Source organism: Pan paniscus, chromosome 18 (genome assembly GCF_029289425.2).
Source record: "Pan paniscus chromosome 18, NHGRI_mPanPan1-v2.0_pri, whole genome shotgun sequence".
Classification (NCBI taxonomy): domain Eukaryota; kingdom Metazoa; phylum Chordata; class Mammalia; order Primates; family Hominidae; genus Pan; species Pan paniscus.
Genome location: NC_073267.2, coordinates 67160522 through 67186653, shown reverse-complemented (window position 1 = coordinate 67186653; position 26132 = coordinate 67160522). Strand labels below are relative to the sequence as shown.

Below are 26132 nucleotides of genomic sequence, written 5' to 3'. Positions count from 1 at the left end.
GGAGGCAGAGTGACGAGAGGCGTCTCCTTTGCTGAAGGCAGAAGTTTCTCATCTCAGAGCTTCTGACTTCTTCACAAAGACAGAGCAACCGGCAAAGCAATCATGCATCAAGTCTGCCTGTCTCCCACAGGGGCTGGCAGTCGCCCCTCTGACACTTATTTACTTATTTCTTCATTCCCCAAGACTAAATGACCATTAAAAAAGCAGGTCATCAGGTACAGTGGCTCACGCCTGTAATCCCAACACTTTGGGAGGCCAAGGTGGGCAGATCACTTGAGGTCAGCAGTTCAAGACCAGCCTGGCCAAAATGGTGAAACCCTGTCTCTACTAAAAATACAAAAAAATTAGCCACTTGTGGTAGTGCATGCCTGTAATCCCAGCTACTCAGGAGGCTGAGGTGAGAAGATCACTTGAACCCGGGAGGCGGGGATTGCAGTGTGCCAAGATCGCGCCACTGCACTCCAGCCTGGGTGACAGAGCAAGAGTCTGTCTCAAAAATAAAATAAAATAAAAGTGTGGAACACTATATAGAAATCAACATTGTCTCCCATAATTTGGTGCATCTGGGACTATAGAAATGTCACTGTCCCGCCCTACATCTTCAAATTAGCATTCTCAGGTCACAACAAGTCTTCCCAAAGGGATGCTTTGGGAAAAACAAGCTATTTCCTCGGCTCATATTTCCCTCTTTTTGTAGCATGCACCAGCAATTTATGCAAGTAGTATATACTGGGAAGGAAGAAGGGGGTCCACCAGCAAGCCCATGGCTGTTGACAGCCATAAGATTAGAGACAAGCACAAAGGGATAGGTCAACATACTGGCAAACAGTGCTGTGACATCTTGAGAATAACTCTTCATACTCTTCATTTCATTCCCAATAGAAACCTCACTGTCCAGTGCGTATGTGTGTGTGTGTGTGACAGAGAGAGAGAGACTCTCTCTCTCTGTTGCCCAGGCTGGAGTGCAGTGGCACAATCATGGCTCACTGCACCCTTGACCTCCCGGGCTCAAGCAATCGTCCCACCTCAGCCTCCCTAGTAGCTGGGACTACAGGTGCATGCCATCATGCCTGGCTAATTTTTTTGAATTTTTTTTTATAGAGACGAGGTCTCACTTTGTTGCCCAGGCTTGTCTCAAACTCCTGAGCTCAAGCGATCCTCTCACCTCATCCTCCCAAAGTATCAGGATTACAGGCGTAAGCCGCCATGCCCCACCAGAGTGCATAGGTATTGATGAGGTAGGCCAGTGAGTTACAGAGCCATAAAGAAATGATGTTGCTTAGGAGGTGAGGAATAAGACACACGAGAAATCCTAGGATGCCTTCTTCTCAACAGATGGTTACTATGGAGTCACAAAGTTCACAGTACTTGGACTCTCTGTCAGTGAATTGTACCACAAATCTCAGTAATCATGCAGAAGGGATGTGTGATGGCGGTAGCAACAGAACGAGTGATTATCACTTGAGTTATCTCCATGATAACTCGGTCAAAGGAAGATGAGACAGCTTTCTGTACATTTCCAGGTCCTGACTACTGCAAAACTTGACCATGGACTCCCAGGCAGTTTTGGTGTTAAGCCTGTGAACAACCTGCACCTCCCATCAATGCTGGCAATGTACTGAGTGTAACTAAAGGGACCAGGTAGCTGACCTACTTGCTGCCCCAAAGTATTCTGACCTGTTGTTGCAGGAAGAGGCTCATACACCATGAAAGCAGCTGGGACAGGATGGTGAGACGGGAGTTCAGAAGCAGCAGACTGGCTACATCCGCCATGCAGATGGACAGACAGTCCAAGCCACCAAACAAATGAGCGAGCCGTTCCTCAGGGTCACCTTAAAAAGGGCCCAAGGGAAACTGGCCTGGTCAGAAACAGAGTGCCTTCGAGACAACGAAAGAGCACTGATAGACATACCCGAGACTGGGTAATTTGCAAAGAAAAAGAGGTTTAATGGACTCACAGTTCTGCAAAGAGGATAACCAATGCTAACACAAATCAAAGCTCCAGTGGCTATATTAATATCAGACAAAACAGACATCAGAAGGAAAAATATTACTAGGGATAAAGCTGATTATTTCATACCGATAGAGAGGTTAATTCATCATGAGGACATAACAATCTCAAACATTTACTCATCTAATAGCAGGGCTTCAAAATACATGAAGCAAATACTGATAGAACTGAAAGAAGAAATAGAGAAATCCAAAACTGTAGCCCAACATTTCAATAATGTTGTCAATAATTGAAAGAAATGTAGGCAGAAAATCAGCAAAGATGTATAAGATTTGAATAACACTATCAATCAACTTGAGATTATTGACATTTATAGAACATTCCACCCAACAGCAAAATACACATTCTTGTCAAGTACACACAGAAAATTCACTATATTAAGAATTTGGTGAATTTCCTAGACAGACCATATTATGGTCCATAAAACAAACTATAGCAAGTGTAAAATAATAGAAGTCATACCAAGTTATATTCTCTAATCACTACAGAATTAAATTAGAAATCAACAATAGAAATACCTCTAGAGAGTTTCTAAATATCTGTAAACTAAACACATTTTCAAATGGCCCATGAATTAAAGGAGAAATTAAAAGGGAAATTGGAGAGCATATTGAATGGAAAGAAAACGAATACATGATAGAGTAAAATGTGTGGGATGTCACTAAAGTAGTACTTCCGAGAGAAAGAAGGCTTATGTTAGAAAAGAACAGGCTTAGCTGGGCGTGGTGCATGCCTGTAATCTCAGCTACTCGGGAGGCTGAGCCAGGAGAATCGCTTGAACCCAGGAGGTGGAGATTGCAGTGAGTGAAGATCGCGCCATTGCACTCCAGCCTGGGCAACAAGAGCGAAACTCTGTCTCAAAAAAAAAAAAAAAAAAAAGAACAGTCTTAGATGAATCATCTCAGCTTCCACCTTAAGAAACTAGAAAAAAGTAAATGAAGCTCAAAGTAAGCATAAAGTATAAAATAATAAAGATCAGAGTGGACATCAATGAGATAGAAAACAAAAACAACAGAGAAAAACCACAAAACCAAAAACTGGTTTATTGACAATAAGGTGGGACTTACTGACCAGAAGGTGGGACTTGACTTCCAAGCTGGGGGCTCAGACACTGGACCAAATTGAGGACTAGCTAAAACGGGGCCAAGGCAACACCCAGAAATTACACCTTTCCATGGCAATGACAAAGTGAACCAGAGGTTACCACTCTATTTCTAGAAATTTCTGCATAATCTGCCCCTTAATTTGCATATGATTAAAGTGGATATAAATGTGACTGTGGAACTGCCTCTGAGCTGCTACTCTTGAAACCGCCTTTGCACAATTATGACTAAGACACTGAAAGAGATCTCAATCGACTCCATCTTGCTTCTAACCTCCAAGCTGTCCTTGTTCATTCCTAGGTGAAGGCTGAACTAACTTTGGGAGAAACTTAGTTTATTATAGTTTAAAACAAAGGCAATAACAGCCCTTTCCCAAAGCAGACCTCCTTCTTGCTTAGGGACTAGATTAGCTACAAGATTAGAAATTATGGTTTAGGAGTCATGCAGCTGGAGGCTACAAGATTCTGACCCTCCCTAAACTGCTCCTAAGATCAGTGCTTGAGATATTTTGCAGGCCCTACACTTGATGGATCAGATGGCACCACCAGATGGATAAACTGGCTCATCTGATCTTGTGAGCCCCACCCAGGAACTGACTTGGTGCAAGAAGACAGCTTTGACTTTCTATGATTTCATCTCTGACCAATCAGCACTCCTGGTTCCCTGGCATCCCCCAACCCACCAAGTTGTCCCTAAAAACTCTGCTCCCTGAATGCACGAATGCTCTGGGAGACTGATTTGAGTAATAACAAAACTCTGGTCTCCTACACAGCCTGCTCTGCATGAATTACTCTTTCTCTATTGCAATTCCCCAGTCTTGAATCAGCTCTGTCTAGGCAGCTGGCAAGGTGAACCCCTTGGGTGGTTACAATCTGGGCACACTGCCTATGGGGTAGCCCTGCTCCACAAGGAGCAGTCCATCTGCTGCTGCCGTACGCTGCCACTTCAAGAAAAGTTGCCTCTAACACCACCAGCTTGCCCTTGAATTCTTTCCTGGAAAAAGCCACGAATCCTCACTGGCAAAGCCCTGATTTTGGGGCCTGCCCCTGCATCAAGAGCAACAAAATTGATAAACCTCTAACCAGATTGATCAGAAGCAAAAGAGAGAACACACAAACTACCAATATTAAGAATGAATGGGGTAATGTCACTAAAGACTCTTAACATATTAGAAGGAAAATAAGGAGCTATTTTGAACACTTTCATAACAATAAATTTGAAAACAAATGAAATGGACAAATTTCTTGAAAGATACAAACACCAAACCTCACTCAAAAAGAACTTGAGTCTTCCTATTGAATTTGTACCTTAAAATCCTTCCACAAAGAAAATTCCAGCCCCAGATGGCTTCACTTGTGAAGTCCAGCAAACGTACAAAGGAAATCATGCCAATTCTACAGAAACTCATCCAGAAAACTGAAGAAAAGGGAAACTTCCCAACTCATTCCATGAGGCCAGCATTACTGTGATACCAAAACCTGGCAAATATATTCTAAGAAAACTACAGAACAATATCTCTCTTCAACAAAGATACAGAAATTCTAAGCAAAATTTTCAGTTCAACACCAATAATATATAAAAGATTTAACCATCACAATGAAATGAGGTTTATCCCAGGAATGCATGGTTAGTCTAACATTCAAAATCAATCCAAGTAACTTACCATGTAGATAAACTAAAAAAGAAAAATCATAATAATCTCAATAGACTCAGAAAAAGTATTTGACAAAAATCTAGCATCTATTTCTGAAAAAACTCTCAGCAAACTAGGACTGGAGAAAAACTTCCTTTATTTGATAATGGGAACCAATAAGAGAAACCTGTGGCTAATACTATACTTAATGGTATCAGACTAAATGCTCTCCGTAAGATCAGGAATAAACAGGTTTGCTTTCATCACTTCCGTTTAACATTTACTGATGATTCCAGCCAGTGTGATAAGGCAAGAAAAGCATCCAGATGGGAAAAGAAGTAAAACTGTTTTTATTCACAGATAACATAATTATCTGTATAAACATTGATGGAATCCACGCAAAGGCTATTAGGGCAAATAAGTGAATTTGGGAAGATTTCAGGATAGAAGATCAATATGTAAAAATCAACTGCATTTCTATTCACTAACAAAGAATAGTCAGAAGGTGAAATTTAAAAAAATCATAGCATCAAAGAGCGAAATATTTAGGAATAAATCTGACAAAAGATGTGCAAGAACTGTACACTGAAACCTACAAAATGTTGCTGACAGACATTTTAAAAGACTTAAATAACTGAAGAGAGATACCATGTTCATGGGTGAAAAATTCAATATTGTTAAGAAAACGGTTCTCTCCCAATTGATCTATGGATCCAGTATAATCTCAATCACAATCTTCTTTTTGGGGCCCGGGACAGTGGTTCAAGCCTGTAATCCCAGCACTTTTGGAGGCCAAGGTGGGTGGCTTGCTTGAGACCAACCTGGGCAACATTGCAAAACCCATTTTTTGTCTCTATAAAAAATACAAAAATTAGCTGGGCATAGTGGCACATGCCTGTAGTCTGTAGTCCCAGCTACTCGGGAGGCTGAGGTGGAAGAATTGCTTGAGTCCAGAGGTTGCAGTGAGCCGTGATTGCATCACTGCACTCCAGCCTGGTCAACAAAGGAAGACCCTGTCTCAAAAAATAAAAATCTTCTTTTGGGGTGATGAAAAAATTCTGGAATTAGATAGTGGTGATAGTTGCACAATCTTGTAAATATACTAAAAGCCACTAACTTGTGCACTTTAGTGGATTTATGTTATGTCAATTACACCTCAATTTAAAAAAGGGGGGAACACAATCAGTCTAATTTACCACTTAATAGAAGAAAAAATTATGATCATTTAATAGATGAAAAAACATTTGATATAAACAAATTTTGTTTGATTAAAAAAAAAACCTGCTAGTGAACTGAGAAAGAAATCCCTTAGTTAAATAAAGGGTAGCTAGCTATAAAAACCCTACAGTCAAGATAAACATCACACAAATAGTGAAATGTTATGATACTAAGGCGTTACTTGTGAATCAGGACTGAGACAAGGATGTTCAGAATCCCCACTTCAATTTGACATTATACTGGATGTACTAACCAGAGAAATAAAACAAGAAAAAGAAATGAAAAAGTATAAGGATTAAAAATGAAGAAACAAAACAGCCATCATTCAGCTATAGAACTGATTGTATATGCAGAAAACCCCAAAGTCTTTACAGATTAATTTTTAAAATGAATAAGCAGGTTTAAAACTTACTGGATATGTGAACAGTTTGCAAAAAGCAATTGCTTTTTTTTTTTTTTTGAGACAGAGTCTTGCTTTGTCGCCCAGGCTGGAGTGCAGTGACGCAATATAGGCTCACTACAACCTCCGCCTCCCGGATTCAAGCAATTCTTCTGCCTCAGCCTCCCAAGTAGCTGGGATTACAGGTGCCCACCACCACACTTGGCTATTTTTTGTATTTTTAGTAGAGACGGGGTTTCACCATGTTGGCCAGGCTGGTCTTGAACTCCTGACTTCAAATGATCCACCCTCCTCAGCCTCCCAAAGTGCTGGGATTACAGGTGTGAGCCCCCACACTCAGCCAAAAATCAATTGCATTAAATAAAACCACAGTGCAATACCATTACATGTCCACTACAATAGCTAAAATGGAAAAGAAAGTATCCAGTATTGGCAAGGATGTGGATGGAGCTCTGAGAACCCTCATACATTGCTGGTGGGAGTGTAAATGGATGCAATCACTTGAGAAATCGGGCAGTATCTACTAAAACTGAGTATGTGCCCACCCTGTGACTCAGCGATTCCACCCCTCAGTAGTTACCCAACAGAAATGTGTGTACGTGTTCACTGAAATATATGTATACAAATATTCATGGTGGCATTATTCAAAATAGTCCCAAACTGGACACAGTCTCAATGTGCAACTGTAGAAAGGACAAATAAGTTCTGGTGTATTCAAATAATGGAAAGTAATAAAAAATGAAAATGAACAAACCACACAAAAAACCACAATGAATTTCATATACATAATGAGTGAAGGAATCCAAGAGTAAGAGTATTGAATCACTGTGTGATTCAACTGATGTAAACTCCAAAAACAGATGAAACTAATGGATGTCGTTAGAAGTCAAGATAGTGCTTAACTCTGGGGACGATGGTAGGGTTGGTGGCCAGGAGGAGACATGAGGGGGCTTCTAATGGTCCTGGCTACACAGGTGTGTTCAGTGTGTGATAATTCAATGGTATGTACACTTAGGATTGTGACCTCCTCTGTACCCTCTTGTAGGTGCGTGTGTGTACCAGTGCCACATACGTGAGTTAAAAATACATTTGGGGGAAGATAGTAATTGTGCAAAGGGACTTTCTGGGGTTTGGGCAATATTCTATTTCTTGATCTGGGTGTAGGAAACCAAGGTGTGTTCAATTTGTGGAATTTCATTGAACTGTATGTATGCATGGGATGAGTGTACTTTTCTGCATGTAGGTTACACTTCAATATAGAGTTTTTTAAAAATGCATTCAAACAATCCACATTTTAGAAGGATACACAAATCAGGAGAGACAATAATCGTATCAGAATGGTTATTCATGGGCAAGGGAGTGGGCCATGGAGACGCAGCTATGGAGAAGGTTCAAAGCCCTCATGGCCTGGTGTCCCGCTCTCCCCAAGGTCTGGCTGCCATTGCTTCCCTCTATTCCTATCACCTGCACTGTGCCTGCCACACCCACCCAGCTCCCCCTCCCTAGGCACCTTGCAGCAGTTCCAGCAATCCTGCATGTTGATCCAGTAGTTCTTGTGGTTCCACAGGCTTTCGATGCCCAGGAAGTGCTCATCCTGGGTGCTGTAGCTATGTCCTGTGAATGGGTCGATGAAGAAGTTCTCAGGCACCTCGCGCTTCCCCGATAGCACAAGGACCCAGGAGTGCACCCGCAGGCCGTGCAGGGCATCCGGCTTTGCCTTCTCCGCTTCCTGCCAAGGAAAGGTGGGTGACTACAAGTCAGATGGCTGGAAGAGGGGTGTCAGGGGCCCAGACATCTCCCTGGGGCTGGGGAACCAGCAGGAGAGCTGAGTTCTGATGTAGACTGCACCATCAACCGGAGTGTGACGGCCCATCTCCCCTCCCATCACCCAACCACTGAGCCCATTTGTAAAATCAAAACAATGGGAGAGTCTGACTAGATCTGTGGTTTACAAATCGGACTCTTTGGGGCACTGGACATCTGGGGGTTACCGGCTTTATATGTTATGACTTTGGGTGAGGTTTCATCCACAGAAAGGAAATGGGAGACCAAGTACCTTTCTTATCTGCCTCCCTCTGAGAGAACTGTGACTGTCTTGTTGTTCATTGTTATGTATAAATAGGTCTGGACCAGAAAAGAAGCTCAAGGAATACTCTATGGAAGGAAAGGAAAGAAGGGAGTGGGGAAAGAGGATTGGAGGAAGGATAGGAGTGTAGAGTTGGAAGAAGAGATGGGAGATGGGTGGGAGGATGGCTGGCACGATGGATGAGAGGACTGATGGCAGGAAAAATGGATAGGAGGATGCATGGGAGGAGAGGGGGAGGATGGATGGATGGGAGGATGGGTGGATGGGAGGATGGATGGATGGGAGGATGGGTGGATGGGAGGATGGATGGATGGGAGGATGAGTGAGACAATGGATGGATGGGAGAACAGTGGGTAGGAGGGTGGATGGATGGGAGGATGGACGGATGGGAGGATGGGTTGGAGGAGAAATGGAAGGAAGGATGGATGGATTGGAGGATGGTGAGAGGATGGATGGGAGAATGGATGGGAGGATGGATGGATGGGAGGGTGGGTGGGAGGATGGATGGATGGATGGGAGGATGGGAGGATGGGTAGATGGGTGGATGGGAGGGTGGGAGGATGGATGGATGGAAGCATGGATGAGAGGACGGATGGATGGGAGGATGGATGGATGGGAGGATGGATGGGAGGAGAAATGGGAGGACGGATGGATGGGAGGATGAGTGGGACAATGGATGGATGGGAGAACAGTGGGTAGGAGGGTGGATGGATGGGAGGATGGACAGATGGGAGGATGGGTTGGAGGAGAAATGGAAGGAAGGATGGCTGGATCAGAGGATGGTGGGAGGATGGATGGGAGAATGGATGGGAGGATGGATAGTTGGGAGGATGGACGGATGGGAGGGTGGGTGGGAGGATGGATGGATGGGAGGATGGGTGGATGGGAGGATAGATGGATGAGAGGATGGGAGGATGGGTGGATGGGAAGATGGGTGGATGGGAGGATGGGAGAATGGATGGATGGAAGCATGGATGAGAGGATGGGAGGATGGGTGGATGGGAAGATGGGTGGATGGGAGGATGGGAGAATGGATGGATGGAAGCATGGATGAGAGGATGGATGGATGGGAGGATGGATGGATGGGAGGCAAAATGGGAGGATGGCTGGATGGGAGGATGGGTGGATGGGAGGATGGATGGATGGGAGGATGGTGGGAGGATGGATGGATGGAAGGATGGATGGGAGGATGGATGGATGAGAGGATGGATGGGAGAATGGATGGATGGATGGGAGGATGAGTGGGATGATGGATGGATGGGAGAATAGGTGGGTAGGAGGGTGGATAGATGGGAGGATGGACGGATGGGAGGATGGATGGGAGGAGAAATGGGAGGATGGATGGATGGGAGGATGGATGGGAGGAGAGATCGGAGGATGGATGGGAGGAGAGATCGGAGGGTGGATGGGAGGATGGATGGATGGGAGGATGATGGATGGGAGGATAAATGGGAGGATGGATGGATGGATGGGAAGATGGATGGATGGGAGGATGGGTGGGAGGATGGATGGATGGAAGGATGGATGGATGGAAGGATGGATGGGAGGAGAGATGGGAGAATGGATGGTTGGGAGGATGGATGGATGGGAGGTGGGTGGGAGGACAGATGGATGGGAGGATGGGTGGATGGGAGGATGGATGGATGGAAGGTTGGGTAGGAGGATGGATGGATGGGAGATGGACAGATGGGAGGATGAATGGGAGGAGAGATCAGAGGATGGATGGGAGGATGGATGGATGGATGGATTGGCGAATGGGAGGATGGATGGGAGGGGAGATGGGAGGATGGATGGGAGGAGAGATGGGAGGATGAATGGATGGGAGGGTGTATGCAGGTATATCCCCAGTAAGAGTCTAGAGCAAAGAGGACACCAGAGCTGCCTAGCATAGAATGGGCTGCCCCAGGCAGTACAGTGCCCTGATGTTAGGAGTCCATCATGAGAAGCTGGCTGACCACCAGTGGGAGATTCCTGCAGGGCCAGGTAGAGGTTGGGGGTGATTGTGAGGTGGACCTAGTTGGGGGGTCCATACACACATCCCCTCCATGACCTATGCCTCTTTTCCCATCCGTAGCAGTCCTTTCTCAATAGCTGAGCCCAGGGGATTCAGGGCTGAGGACCCACCATGAGGCGCTCCTCCTCCTCCCTCAGCCGCTTCTTCTCCTGGGCTCTGATCTCCTGCTGCTTCTTCACCTCTTGCTCCTGCTCAAACCTGCTGCACAGGTCCCTGGGGGGTTTGATGGTATACTTCTTAGGCAGCACCTTTTCCTCCTTCTTGATGGTCTGTCACCCAAAAGAAGAGGAAGGGTCAGTGGCCCTGCATCCCCCCTTTACATGTGCAACTCCAAGAGGTGAGACCCGCCCAGCCAGTCCCTCAGACCGGGGGATGGCAGCTACTCCTGTAGCCTGTGGCCTTTCTGGCCCTAAATGCAGCTCCAGCTCTGTGACCTTGGGAGGTCCTCTCACTTCTCTGAATCTCAGGTTCATGGTGTGAGAATAATAGGAACTTTCTCCCCAGCCTCTTTCTGAGAAGTAAAGACAGAAAAAATGCCCGAGGGAGGTACCTGTCAGGGCCAGGAGCTCAGGAGGTGTGGCTTTCTCCTCTTCAATCCTCACCACCCATCCTAGCCATGACCTGGGTCCGATCCAGAAGTGGGGAGAATTGTCAGGAGTTGGATTTTTCAGATCTTGTCATTGGAGGGCCTCATATGTTGACTTTAACAGTTTGCTGGGCCAGGAAGGAGAAGAAACCGTGTGTGTGTGTGTGTGTGTGTGTGTGTGTGTGTGTGTGTGTGTGTGTAGGCTTGCGTGTCTACAAATGTGTGCTAAGTGGCAAGAAGTATTCCCAGGAAAGAGCACTGCAGAGGCTGCAGAGGTGGGCCTGTGATAGTCATGAAGGAGAAATAGTGAATCTCCAGCGTTTCAAGTTCACCTGACTCAGTCCCTGAGTCTCCATTTTCCTGCTGTGTGACTTTGGCCACATTATGTTACCTTTTGATTTCATCAACATACTCATCTGTAACATAAAAGTGACAATATCTACCACACTGGGCCATCGTGGGGAGCAACGAGCACAATGGACATGAAAGCAGATTTTAAACCCGAAAGTTCTCTGCATCTGTTTGTTATTGATATAATGTTAATCATTAAGCTTTTGGCTGAGCTGAGACAGCTGAGATGCCCGGGTGGGAGCCCAGAGGCTTTTTTTTTTTTTTTTTTTTTTTTGGAGCCAGAGTATCCCTCTGTTGCCCAGGCTGGAGTGCAATGGTGCGATCTCAGCTCACTGCAACCTCCACCTTGCAGGTTCAAGCGATTCTCCTGGCTCAGCCTCCCGAGTAGCTGGGTTTACAGGCATGCACCACCACGCCCAGCTAATTTTTATATTTTTAGTAGAGACGGGGTTTTGCCATGTTGGCCAGGCTGGTCTGGAACTCCTGGGCTCAAGTGGTCCACTTGCCTCAGCCTCCCAAAATGCTGAGATCACAGCCTCCCAAAATGAGCCACCGCGCCCAGCCAGAGGCTTTTGAAGCCAAAAGCCATGGCAGAGCTCGTGCTCCATCTTCTCTTGGGGAGGTGGGCCTGAGAGAGCAAGGCTCTTCTTGTGCCTCCCCTTCTGTCTCACCCTTCTCCCACCAGAGCACCCACCCTGGGGTCCCTGGGTGCTCACCCAGGTATAACCCAGGTACACAGTGATCCTGCTGGGTGCCTCAGGTCCCTGGATCCCCATCTCCAAGCTGCAGACACCCACGGGAGCCTGACCCTGATCCCAGAGTCCTGGAATTAATCCACCTCATGAAGAGCATTTTCTGTCTGTAGCATGACTATTTTCTAAATGTAAAGAGATGCATTTGTGATTCTGATATTCATTCCAGAGTATTTCTTGTGTCTGTAGCAGCCTGTGGTCCTTATGGAGATCTTAATAAGCAGATCTAAAAACACAGCCACCAGCCACTGAACAGTTGGTGATTTTTTTTTTTTTTTTTTGCTATTAAAAAGGGGCCTTGAGGGCCAGGCACGGTGGCTCATGCCTATAATCCCAGCACTTTGGAAGGCTGAGGCGGGAGGATTGCTTGAGTCCAGGAGTTCACGACCAGCCTGGACAACATAGTGAGAACCTATAAAAAACAAACAAAATTAGCTGGCCGTGGTGGTACATGCCTGTAGTCTCGGCTACTTGGGAGGCTGAGGCAGGAGGACGGCTTGAGTCCAGGAGGTTGAGGTTGCAGTGGGCCGAGATCATGCCACTGCACTCCAGCTTGAGTGACAGAGTAGAAGAGACCCTGTCTCAAAAAAAAAAAAGCAGGGTGGTGGGGGGCTTTTTACCTCGGGAGTGTGGGACTGAGAACCAAATGTCTGTCCGCTTGTCTGCTATTTTTTATTTATTTTATTTATTTTTTGAGATGGAGTCTTGCTCTGTCACCCAGGCTGGAGTGCAATGGCACAATCTCAGTTCACTGCAGCCTTTGCCTCCCGGGTTCAAGTGATTCTCCTGTCTCAGCCTCCTGAGTAACTGGGACTACAGGCACATGCCACCATGCCTGGCTAATTTTTTTGTATTTTTGATAGAGACAGGGTTTCGCCATGTTGGCCAGGCTGGTCTCGAACTCCTGACCTGAAGTGATTCGCTCGCCTTGGACTCCCAAAGTGCTGGGATTACAGGCGTGAGCCACCGCACCCGGCCTATTTTCTTATATAAAAATGGCTGGCTGGATTTTTATCAAATGCATAGGGTAAATTTGGAATCGTTTGACTTAAGATATAAGCTATGTGGCATTCATAAAATTTACCAAGCAGGGAGCATAGTAGCTGAAAACTGAGTTACAACAGACAGAGAAGAACAGCCAGCTTGGAAAACTGGGCTGGATGTGTTAAGACACCGAGGACATAAATCACTGGTGGTTTGAAATATGAACTCCAGGGCAGCGGAAGGGCTGGTGGTGAGGGATCTGTGTCCGCGTGGCCAGGGCCGGGGATGAGGCGGCAGGGATGGACGTCTCTAAGGATGGCACGACAGCACCGGGAATGTTCATCCTTTGGGAAACCCAGGCAGCTCAAGCCCGACCATACCTCCTTGGGCTTCACAGTGAGTGGGCACACCTCCCGCGTCAGGTCCATGTGGCACAGGTCCAGCGAGCCGTAGCCATTGACGCAGTAAGCATCATAGCCAGAGCCGATAAGCATGGAGCAGAGCAGCGTACTGAAGTCAAAGCAGTTCCCCTTCTGGTACTTGAGCACAGTGGTCGAGGAGTACAGGTGCGAGGGCTGGTCACAGTGGGACGGTCAGCACAGCTGGGGCCCCGCTGCCCCAGCCTGTCCTCCCCACCGGTCACAGCCCACCACCTGTCAGGGCGGGGAGCCAGGACCAATGCACAGGCTGGACCTGCTTTGGGCCCCTAACCCTTGTGGGGTCAGGGAGCCTGCTAAGAATGGAATGACAACCAGACGCCATGCCATTCACATTTGCCTGTCATTTGAAGGGGCTATGGACTTCCTGATAGGGGAAACCTTCTGGACTGTAGGAGTGTCTGATCTAATGCCCTCTGATTGGTAAGTTTACTGTTTTGCTCCAATGCTCCCCCTTCCTTCGATCCCCACCTTTCCTCCTCCTCCCTTTATCAGTTCTCCACTGTTGACCTTGCCCTTTCTTCCTCCCTCCCTCTATTCTGAAGGAGAAGCTGACGAAGTTGGTCAGAAGCCCAAAGATGGGGTTAGGGCCATGGGCAGCAGGGCCTCCCCTCTCTCTCTCCTGCACCGCTTGAAGCCATGGCAGGGAAGCTCTGAATGCAAAGGAGAAAAGAGGTGGGAACCAGAAGCCCAGGCTTGCTGTGTGTCCTCAGGCAAGTGGCTGTCTCTCTCAGGCAAGTGGCCTAGGCCTGTTTGCCCTTAGGGGCCCTGAGAGGCTGTACCCTGAGCCTGGCTGAGCTTCCTTTTCCCAGACCGTGCCTGACATCCCATTGAAGGAAATAATGTACACAGTGATCCGTTTCCAAGGCAAAGTGCCTTGAATAGGCTTAGGTCAGCAAACTACAAAAAACCCAGGATATACTAGGCCCCTGCTTGAATAGCCAATGCCTGTTTGTCAGCCTTCTCCTTCCTCCCCCTTACCTACCGCCTTAGTTGCCCTCACTCAAACCAAAAAAGTTTAGCCTAAGATAAAAGTTTACTAGTCTGCAAAATAGCTCGCTTTGTAGCTCGCTTTGTCTGTTCTTATCAGCCTGCGCAGCTACTCAGGTCATAAGTCAAATACTTAAAGAGCCCCTGAGCTAACTAGGATTGCAATGCATTGTGGGTTGCAACAAAATGCTGCAAAACAACCCTAGAAAAAACACCTAAAGCCCCTGCCTAACAATCAATAGGCGATGTCTGGGAAGATTGTGACCCCATAGTACTCAGCCTGTGAGGAACCAGGGGAGGGACCTGCGCACTAGGGGATAAACTGCTTGTTAAAACTATGCTGGGTGTGTCTGCCTATCAGACACCCAATCTTGCAAGACCATCATTAAAAGTCTCACTTTCGCTGTTCTCCAGGTCTCTAAGTCCATTCTTTTTTTTTTTTTTTTTTTTTTTTTTGAGAGAGTTTTTTGAGAGTTTTGCTCTTATCACTCAGGCTAGAGTGCAGTGGCGCCATCTTGGCTCACTGCAACTTCCGCTTCCCAGGTTCAATCGATTCTCCTGCCTCAGCCTCCCCAGTAGCTAGGATTACAGGCATGCGCCATCACGCCCTGCTACTTTTTGTATTTTTAGTAGAGACGGGGTTTCACCATGTTGGTCAGACTGGTCTCAAACTCCTGACCTTGTGATCCGCCCGCCTTGGCCTCCTAAAATGCTGGGATTACAGGCGTGAGCTACCACGCCCGGCCTCTAAGTCAATTCTTTGGGTTTGGATGGGTGAGTTTGTTTCTCACACCATCTTAGTCCTGGTGGGCTCAGGCATGCAGCCTGTGAGTGGTGCTTACCGGCTTGAGGGGGTCAGGCAGGGGCACCATGGTGAGGAAGTCGGAGACAAACTGGGCACAGCTGTCCCAGTTGTAGAGCTCGGGGTAGGGCATCAGTGTGGGCCGGAGGGTTGTGCTCACGAACTTCTGCAAGGAGAGATGGTGCCAGTGGGGTCAAGGCAATAAAAACTTGTGAGATCAGGCTTGGGGCCTTCCTTGAATCCACAGGGGGACCCTAGAGGCCTGAGCAAATGCAGGAGGCCAGGCCCACATGACCTGGGGTGGCAGAGCAGCCCTTGGCTGGGAAGGTGATGCCCAGATCTGGCACATGGCAGCCATCAGTGGCGCAATGGCAATGACTGGGAGGCCCCTATCATGTTGCCAGCACCCGGAGACAGCACAAGCATATTCTGGATCTGGACTTTGAAGGGTTTTGAAGTTTTGCCGCCTTCAACCCCTAGGGCATTGTGGAGACACCTGAGGCCCAGAGCGGGCTTGAGAGCTGCTTGAGGTAACCCAGCAAGTCAGGGCTGAATGAGGAGATCAGGTCTGTTTCCTGGGGTTCCTGGGAGCACTGTGCTCTCCTCCCAGGAGCGATGCTCTCCCTGGGGCCTACAGAGGTTCTGGGCTGGGGCCAGCTGGCGACCAGTACAGTCTGAAGCCTCAGAGGTCAGCCTGTCCAGGGAAGGACAGAGAAATAAGACAAATTGGACCAGGACAGGCATAAGAACCTAAGCTCTGGCTTTTTCCTTCCAGCTCTGTGACCCAGAGCGTGTCTCTGAGCCTTTCTGGGCCTCAGTTTCTCCATCTGTAGATGGAATGACATGGGATTCATCCAGGGGGTGGGAAACAGCTGCCCACGAGCTGACAGGGACCCACAGACCCGCTTTATTTGGCCCACGTGGCAATGTTTAGCATTTATGTCAGCTGCCAGCATTTAAAAACCAGACTCCCACACAAATCCCGAGTCTCCTCTTGATCAGGTAACCCCAGGCCTGCAGTTTCCCCGCAGCAATCAGCAGCTGCCTCTTTAGGCGGGGGCATGGGGTCTCCAGACCACCACCGCCCTCCAGGGTAATCTGCACTGAGCCTGCTGAGGCCTGCTGGCGTTCGAGTTTATGTTGCCCCCAGACTAGAAGCGCTCTGGCCCACAGGAGGTCCGTGATTTGGCCCAGTGACCTTGGAGAACCTGCCCCACTTCCCTATGCCCTCTGCTCTCCAGCCCTGCCCTCAACATGCCAGCCTTACGGGCACTTCACACTCGTTCAGGGGGTGCAGGAAGAGGGGCACGCGGTCCGGGCACAGATGGCTGTACTGGCGGGAGAAGTTGTCTGCCACCTGCAGCAGGTGTTCCTCCTTGGGTGTGTTGGTTTTGTAGGAAACGGGCAGCTTGGAGATGTCAATAGTGTCTTTGGTAAAGGCCCTGCGCCACAACAGGGATGGCATTAGGGAAGCCATGCCTGGCACACAGGAGCCCTGGTTCCACTGAGTTGCCATTGGCTCTACCCCTTCCTCATTTAATCCTCACGGCTACTGAGAAGGCAGGTATCATTAACATCTGCACATTTTTATATATATTTAAGAGACAGGTCTTGCTCTGTTGCCCAGGCTGGAGTTTGATAGCACAATCATAGCTCACTGCAGCCTTGAACTCCTGGGCTTAAGTGACCCTCCCACCTCAGCCTCCCAAGTAGCTGGGACTATAGACACCACCACACCTGGCTAATTTTTGTATTTTTTGTAGAGATGGGTGGGGGTCTTGCTATGTTGCCCGGGCTGGTCTCGAACTCCTGGCCTCAAGCGATCCTCCCACCTTTTCCTTCTAAAGTGCTGGGACTACAGATGTGAGACACAGCGCCTGGCCAGCACCTGCACTTTTAGACAGATAAAGGCACTGAGGCACCGAGAGGCTGAGTGACTTGCCTAAGGTCACACAGCTAGTTGGGAGAGCATGGACACTCGGCCCAGGCCATTTGAAAGCAGAAAGCCTTCACTCTTAACTGCCTCCCTCTATCTCCTGGTCACCCTGCCAGACCAGGCGCCACCACTCTGCCTGGGTCTCCCTGTGCCCAGCCCCGGTCTACCCTTGCCAGAGCCCCCACCCTGCCACACTCACGGGAGCTCCGCTGAGACAGTGATCTGGATCTCCGACAGCTTCTTCTCCAGGTCTCTGAGCGTCTCCTGCTTTAAGGTGGTTTCCTCCTTCCGCACCTCGACTGGCCTCATCATTTTCTCCATCCTCGCCCATTCAGCCCGCTCGGCCGCCTCCTCCCTCTCGGCCTCCTCCTCCTCCTCCACCTTCTCCCTCAGGACCTCCATTCTGGAGCGTCTCTGGCTGTCTGGAGATGGAATGTCTCTGTGGGGAAGGGTAAGTATACTCCATGGCCGACTGTCAGCCCAGGCAGGAGCCACCAACACCACCTGGGCATCCCCGGGAGGCCTGGGAGATGGTTTTGAGGAGGTGTCGAACACATAGGGAGTGATTCCCTCTTTGACTTCCTTTCAAACATGGAGAAAGTCTCTGTTTGGTGCCACCCCATCTGTAACACCTTTCTAATCCTGGCAAATATTCCTTTACAACAAAGACAAAGCAGGCCTCCGGTTGGAAGCCATCCTCAGGACAGGACAGGGAAAGGCACGTGTCGATTTGCTTTTAGTATATTTGACAGTTATCTTTTTTTTTAATTTTTTATTTTTTTGAGACCGGGTCTTGCTCTGTCTCCCAGGCTTGGAGTGCAGTAGCACGATCATGGCTCACTGCAGCTTCAAACTCCCAGGCTCAAGCAATCCTCCCACCTCAGCCTCCCCAGTAGCTGAGACCACAGGTGCACACCACCACACCTGGCTATTTTTTTTTTTTTTGGTAGAGACAGGGTCTGGCTATGTTGCCCAGGCTCAAACTCCTGGCCTCAAGCGATCTTCCTGCTTTGGCCTCCCAAAGTGCTGGGATTACAGGCATGAGCCATTGTGCCAGCTGACAGTTATCAATGACAAGTACTGCGAATGCTGTGGGGATTACTATAGTATTGTCAAGTTTCCTATTTAAATAAATGAATTGGCTGGGTGCGGTGGCTCATGCCTGTGATCCCAGCACTTTGGGAGGCCGAGGCAGGCGGATCACTTGAGGTCAGAAGTTCGAGACCAGCCTGGCCAATATGGCGAAACCCCGTCTCTACTAAAAATACAAAAATTAGCCAGGCGTGGTGGCACACGCCTGTAATCCCAGCTACTCAGGAGTCTGAGGCAGGAGAATCACTTGAACCTGGGAGGCGGAGGTTGCAGTAAGTTGAGATCGCACCACTGCACTCTAGCCTGGGTGACAGAGTGAGACTCCGTCTCAAATAAATAATAAATAAATAGATTGGTTTAAAGAAAATCCTAACAGTAAGGTGATATGATCTATAACCCACCCAAAAATGAAGATGGCAGGTGAATGATATCTCACCTGATCAAACTGGGAACCGAGGCACAGAGAGTGAAGGTGCCTGTACCAGGGCATACAAACAGGGAGTGGGGGGTGGGGGTAACACAGCCTACTCTCTCTTGGCCAAGGCCTGTGTTGGCCCAGAGAACAGGCTTCATTCTGTGATCCACGCAGAGACGCCACATGTGCTCACCATATGTCCTGTGGTCACAGAGCAGAGCCACACTGAGAGGGGACTGCTAGTCACCTACCCAAAGATCCAGTCTCCTCTTCTGTACGGCAGAACCCCAGTTGTGTGGGGGGCAGCAGTGTGCCTGGTTTGAATTGCTCAGCTTCCCAGATTCTCTTGCAGCTAGAGGTGGCCCTGTGATGTGACCCGGTTCTGGCCAATGAGATGTGGGCAGAAGTGATTGGGGAGCCCTCTGCCCTTTTCCTCCCACCTGGAATGTGGAGATAAAGTGGGAGGTGGGGCAGCCAAGGCGAGACCATGAGGTGGCCACACATGAGGGCTAAATCTGCCTGCTATGGACGGCAGGGCCGAGAGACGGGGGAGCTGGGGTCCCCAGCGGTGCCACAGAGGCCTGGAGTGCCACCTCCAGCCTTTCCTTATATAAGAAACCTCAGCCTCTATGGGGGTCCCTGTTCCACACCGCCCAACGCCATCCCAGATGATGCACTATTTGCAGCCTCCCAGCTGGGGTCTTTCCATTTCTGTCCTCGAACATCTGTTTTCCTTACGGCAAATGGGGGTCCAGAGATGAGGAAAACAAACGAAACCCACAGGACAAAGGGGGCGAGTAGTAAGGAAAAAAAGCAGAATCCCCTTGACTTTCTAATCATCCCCCCCTTCCCTGGGTGAAGCCAGGAGCAAGAGGGCAGAAGGGAGCAGCAGATAAAGGCTGGCCCCAATTTCCAACTCCACAGCCACATGGGCCACCTCGGCCTCCTAGGGAGGTGAGTCCCTGGCCACCAGCCACGACTGAGCCTGGTTGGGGAAACCCTGGCTTTGCCAGTAGCTCCTGCTGGACCCTTGGGTCACTGTCTGCTCCTTTCTGTGCCTCAGTTTCTCTTTATGGTAGGAAGGGAGGGCAGATATTTTCTGTCCAATTCTGACATTCTGTGCTCTGGGACTCAGGAGGGGATGAATGCTCATCTGGCTGGAGGCCACCCAAGGCCTAGGTAGCCCAACACCATTCAGGACCCCAGATCCTCAGGGGAGAACCTCTAGCCAAGCAGCACTTCTCAGCGATCAGATCCATTTGTTGGCCTCTTGGTCCCAGAGAGAATGAGCCCAGGAAGGGCAGTCATCACCATTACAAGGCACTTACAGTTTGCTGAATGCCTACTGTGTGTCAGACCTGTGCTGAGGGTTGTACGGAGATCATCTCTCTTATCCTCTACTGACTCTATGAGGCAGACACTGAGGACACCCACTTTGCAGATGAGAAGATTGGGGCCCAGAGAGGTTAAGTGCACTGCTTAAGGTACAGCCAGTAAGTAGCAGGTCTGGGATTTGAACCCCTGTATTTCTGGTTGTGAAACCTGTGTGTCTCAGGCCGGAAGAGATATGAGATGGGGAAGTGCTAGAAGGGATGGTGGGGGTGGGGGAGTGGTGGGCAAGGAAAGAAGTAGGCCGAAGAGGAAGCCGACGTGTCAGTCCCAGAACACCATCAGAGGCAGAGCTGGGGAGAAGAACCCACAGCACTTTATTTCCTACACAGGTGGCCTCTTCAGCTATAGCCCAGTGTGGGGAAGGCAGTCTTATCTCAAGGTTCCCTAGATTCTGCCCCAACCCACCGGCCCTTCCCTGCACCCCCTCTCCACCAGCAACTTCCTCCTCCCAACACACATAAACACGCACACACACCCCACCAACAACTTCCCCAGAAAGATCAGGGCTGGAGGCCCCCAGGCAGAAGGGTGCCACCAGCCTCACCCTCTCCCTGCCAGACAGGGTCCAGCCACCCCAAGTCCCTTGCTCCCTCCTCACCCGTCCGAGGACAGCCTGCTCTAGCTGTTAGCCATCTCCATGGTAACAACCTGGGAAGCTGAACGCCCGTCCTGGGAGAGGAGGCTTCTGGGAAATGTAGTCTTCCCAGGTTGCATGGGTCCTTCAGCCAGCGGTGCACTGGTATAGTGGCGCATCAACTTGATAGTTGTTAAAATTTCCAAAATTTTTGTGAAACACAGCCATTATTAAAAATTAAGAGGGCTGGGCACGGTGGCTCACACTTGTAATCCCAGCACTTTGGGAAGCCAAGGCGGGAGAATCCTTTGAGCCCATGAGTTCAAAACCAGCCTGGGCAATATATAGTGAGAACCTCTCTAAAAAAAAAAAAAAAAAAAAAAAAAAAATTGGCCATGGGGTTATTTACACCACAAAAATTAGCAAAAGCCAAGACCAGGGCTTTTCCTCTGAGCCAGCCAGTTGTTAAACATTTACCAGCACACCGTAGCCCCTGCCCCACGGCATGCCGAATGTGGCCTCGATCGAGACAGACAGAAACCAGTGTGGGGCCTGGAGTAGCTGCCAGCTGCGGTGGACAGAACCAGGCTGCCTTGACTGAGTCCTGGGTTCTAGTCCAGGCCGGAGCTGTGATGTAGAACATTACCTCGAAGTACGGGGAAAACCTATCCATTAGGCTAGTGGCTCATGAAAATGTTTAATTTCTTTTAAATTCAAAAGAAAAAAATGAGAATAATAATGACTATATAGTGTGAATCTGCCCTGAATTATATTTGTGTTTTTACCAATACAGTCCTAAAATATAATCTTCACTGTTTTGTTTTTGGAGGGAGAGGTGCACGGGCCTTTTTTGGTCAGGGGATAGGGCTGCCAGGAGGGAATCCAGACTGTCACTGTGCTGACAAGTTTGCACAGTTAGTGTTACTGCTAGAAACTTAGGAATTGCCTCAATTCTCATGAATAGAGAATGATGTTCCCCCTCCCAGTTGGAATATCATGCAGCCATAAAAATAAGCTGTAAAGGATCAATTGCACTGTGGAGAGCTCACGAGACAGTGTGTGTATTTCAGACTTGGTGCTAAGCAACTCGTAATTACCTCTGTGGGGAACTGGCTGGGATGAAGGCAGGAAGGGAGAAGGGAGGAGAAAGGAAAACAGGTGATGCGTTATGCTAGTGGGATGCAGCATAGGCTTCACTGTCCTTTTTCAACCCTATGCAACACTTCATTCCTTTTACATATTTATTCATTCCTTTTTCTCTTCATACCCACTTTCATTTCCCACCTCTATAAAGTAACCATTCTGATGTGTATTTTTTTTCCAAAATGAGTATTGTTTTGCATGCTGGTGTTTTTAATATATGTTTAATATGAGACTGAACAAATATATCCTTCTGGTTCTTGTATTTTCATGAAGGGCTGTGTTTTTAAGATCTCTCCACGTTATTGTGTGGATCCACACTTATTACCTCTTCGTCCTTCCAGTGATGGGCACTCGGTGTCCAGGTGTTCTAGAGGGAGCTTTCAACGTCCCCAGGCACTGATAGTTGTTTAGGTTGTTGCTGGAAACATGGAAAGATCAAACAAATGCTAAACGTGCCCCAGCCCTGAACCAAATCCCTTAAACACTCATATAAAGTCCATAAACCCACCTCCTCGTTATGAACAGACTCATCTCCCTTCTTGCTGTCTGTCATGAGAACACTACAGCCTTCCCTATGTACGTTTCCCTAATAAATGCTTTGGACGGATACGGATCACCCCGGCGCTTAGTGTTTATTTCTTTGGAATTCCAACTGGCCCTATCTCTTGACGGTTTGGGGCAGTCTTGAGGGAACTCCCCAGCAGACATTGGGTGGGCTGGACAGACCACTCAGATTTGCTACCAGCTCCCTTCCATCACAGACAATGCTACACAGGTCTAGAGGGGTCTAGATCTGGAAGAATGTTTCTTCAAGATAAACAACCAGTAGCAAGATTGCTGGCTCAGCAGAAGCACTGTGTTTTTCTCCAGGCAGCTGAAGCAGTCTAGACCCTCCCTGGCTCCCATATCGTCCCTGCCCATTGGTACCATCTAGCTTTCTAGTTCATCAGTTTAATAAGGAAAAATGAGGTCTCATTGTCATTTCAATCTGCAGCTCTCTGATGACTAATGATTTTAAATGTGTCTTCATGAACTAATGTGTTAGTTTTAGGTATTTCCTCCTCTGAAAATAATGATGCCACCTTTGTCACATATTAAATCCCCCAGGTGTCCATGGGTCTGCCTCTGAGCACTCTGTGCTGTTCCACTGATCTTTCCTATCCCTGCACAGACACCACGTTGCATTTACCAAACTGGCCTTGTAATATCTTTATGTCTAGAGGTCAAGTCTTCCTTCTATGCCCCTCTTTCTGTTTTTTCTTTCTGAGACAGGGTCTAGCTCTGTTGCCCAGGCTAGAGTGCACAGGCATGATCTCGACTCACTGCAACCTCTGCCTCCTGTATGCCCTCTTTCATTAAGATTGACTTAGCTATTTGAGGTCTATATGCCTCCATATCAATTTTAAAAGTTTCTGGAGAATCAAAAAAAATAAAATAAATTAGAATATTTATTTTTTTCCTTTATTTAATTTTATTGTAGAGACAGGGTCTTGCTATGTTGCACAGGCTGTTCTGGAACTCCTGGGCTCAAGCAAACCTCCTGCTTCAGCCTCCCAAAGTGCTGAAATTAGAGATGTGAGCCACCGTGCCCGCCCCAAAATCTTTACTGTAATTTCATTGAATTCATTAATTGATGAAGGATTTATATCTTTTAGTGTTGCCTATCTGACAGCATGGAGCAAATAAGTCTTCTTTTTTCCTGTGTATTTGTTATGTTGTAATGAAAAAATACAAGGAATGAAGAGATTTGGGCAGAACAGAGAACCAGGCAGGAGCCATGGCAGAAGGGACCCTCTCTGTACCCAGGACCTGATGAGATGATGGCCAAGGCAAAGCTCTGGCTTTGTCACATTCATTCTGGGCCAGGCAGGCCAGGCAGTGGGCAGTCCTTGCAGGCACTGTCTCATTTATTCATTTCCTTCATTAACCCTGTGGGGCAGCTACTGCTGTTTCTGCTTTACAGGCTCAGTAGTTGAAGAATTTGCCCAAGACAAGTTGCAAAGACAGAATTTGAAACTGGTGAACTGAGATCAGGGTCTGTGCTCCCACCTGTGATGATGGCCCATCTCCTAGGTTGCTATTGCTGCTGTGCAATGATGGAGGAACTCCATCCATCTGCTCTGGGCTTTGGGGTGTATTTTCACCATAGCCCCCTTGGCCTTATGGGTGCTCAACATGGCACTTGGAGCTGCTTTTGCAGGAACCGCAAGTGATGAGGAACTCCAGCCCCTCAGCCCCTGCCTAGCCCCAGGATGGAGAGCAAGCCAGAAAAGCAGTGCACCCCCAATGCTAGCCACACCTTCTTATCTGCCCTCTCCTTCTGAGCCAGGAAGCCCAGCCATCCAGGACTTCTGGTCCTGTTGGTCCCACATCCCACTAAGCAGTTTGGGAAACTCTGCAACCCGGGATTTTCCTTGAGACTGGGGGCTGGGACCAGATGATAATTCTTCTTCTTCTTCTTTTTTCTTCTTCCTCCTCCTCCTTCTCCCTCCTTCTTCCTCCTCCTCCTCCTTCTCCCTCCTCTTCCTTCTCCTCCTTCCTTCTCTTCCTTCTCCTCCTCCTTCTTTTTTTAAAAACATGGTCTTGATTTGTCATCCAGGCTGGAGTACAGTTACGTCATCATAGCTCACTGCAGTCTTGAACTGCTGGGCTCGAGTTTTCTTCCTGCTTCCTCTTCCAAGTAGCTACCATGCCTAGATAATTTTTTTTTTTTTTAAGAGACGGAGTCTTGCTCTGTTGCCCAGGCTGGAGTGCAGTGGCACAATCTCAGCTCACTGCAACCTCCACCTCCCGGGTTCAAGCAATTCTCCTGACTCAGCCTCCTGAGTAGCTGGGACTGCAGGCGCACGCCACCATGTCCAGCTAATTTTTTTTGTATTTTAGTAGAGACGGGGTTTCACCATGTTGCCCAGGCTGGTCTCGAACCCCTGGGCTCAAGCAATCCTCTTGCCTTGGCCTCCCAAAGTGCTATGACTACAGGTGTGAGCCACCAAGCCCAGCCAAGGACCAGGTGATAATCCTTAAACTCAGGGACCGCTCTGGGATGAGGGCAACCCGGGGAGGCCTGGCCCTAGCTTCAACCCAGCCCATGGAGTGACCTTAGTTGGGCAGGTGGCTGGGCCTGTCTGGACCTCCATTTCCTCATGCCATTACCCTTGGCTGGTCTTTCTTTAAATCAAGGCAGGGTGGGGGAGCTGACTAACTCCTGCGGAGTCAGTGCTGGGCACTTTATTTCTGTCACTTCATTTAATGCTGTCAGGATGAGGTGAGGACTTTATAATCCCCATTTTATGGATGGGGAAACTGAGGCTCAGAGAGGTGAAGTAAAATGCCCAGGATCACACAGCTCCTAAGTAGCCGAGCCAGGATTTAAGCCCAGACCTATCAGATGGTGGAACAGCTGTTTCTCAGGTTACTATCCCTGAGACTTTGAGATAAGGAAGTTGAGACCTTCAGTGTGAGAAACAGATGTCTGTGAAGACAAGCCCCAAAACACACCAAGTTTGTCCACCAGAACTGCTCCTGTGGCTCAAATGATGCAATGTCCACACCCCAGAATTTCCCTTCCAGGAACACAGAGACTTGCATAAAGTGAGGGCCCGCCTTCCTGTCTTTCAACTGCTTGCGGGCTGGGAGGGGAAGCGAAGCGCATCCATTTGCAGTCAACGTCAGCACCCAGCATCTGGACGGGGAGGTGGGCTGCAGCCTGCAGCTTCCAGGGCTGTTGGGGGAGGCCTAACAGTGACAGTAACTTCTCACCTGCAGACAGGGCTTGACAGTCCACAGAGCTCCCTGGAGAGGGTCGGGGGCCGGGTAGGGAGGATGGTTGGTAAGTTGTGAGTACAGTGAGGGATGGACTTGTGCGGTGAGGCTCCAGGGAGGGGAATGATGTCAACACTCACTGCTCCCCCCGAGCAGGGGGGTTGCTGGAGCCGGCGTGGGGCTGCCATCTCTCTGCATCTGTCTCTCCGCCACCGTTCTCCCTCTTTGTGTCAGCCTGTCTGTTAAGTCTCTCTCTCCTTCTCTCCATCTCTGTATCTCTACCCCATCTCTGCTATCTCTGCCTCTTTTTGTTTCCTACTGAGAAACCTGCATGTGATTGTGACATGGAGCCCCAGCTGCTGGAAGTACCCTGCCCAACCTAGGTCTGGCCTGAGACACCCCCTTGGCTCAGGGATCTGCCAGGCTGGTGCCAAACTCATACATCCACTCA

The 26132-nt window shown here is 48.6% G+C and overlaps 1 protein-coding gene and 1 pseudogene across 15 annotated transcripts in view; both read right to left on the bottom strand.

Annotated features, from left to right (window-relative positions):
- Positions 1-21608, bottom strand: part of DRC7 (dynein regulatory complex subunit 7) — a 37344-nt gene extending 15736 nt beyond the window's left edge. Inside the window, exons 1-8 of one of the 15 annotated variants that reach the window (XM_055100039.2) lie at positions 20801-21608; positions 19062-19250; positions 17503-17742; positions 16635-16809; positions 15408-15533; positions 13519-13713; positions 10576-10734; positions 7876-8094 (exon numbers count right to left, since the gene is read on the bottom strand). In XM_055100039.2, the coding sequence (XP_054956014.1) occupies positions 7876-8094; positions 10576-10734; positions 13519-13713; positions 15408-15533; positions 16635-16809; positions 17503-17705 (1077 nt within the window). In that variant the 5' untranslated portion in view covers positions 17706-17742; positions 19062-19250; positions 20801-21608. Of the gene's footprint in view, positions 1-7875; positions 8095-10575; positions 10735-13518; positions 13714-15407; positions 15534-16634; positions 16810-17502; positions 18723-19061; positions 19251-20800 lie in introns of those variants that run through there. The other 14 variants (XM_014341769.4, XM_034940277.3, XM_055100042.2 and 11 more) reach the window with 14 other exon arrangements.
- Positions 21-1773, bottom strand: LOC100976715 (mitochondrial carrier homolog 2-like; annotated as a pseudogene).
- Positions 21609-26132: the final 4524 nt, after the last annotated feature.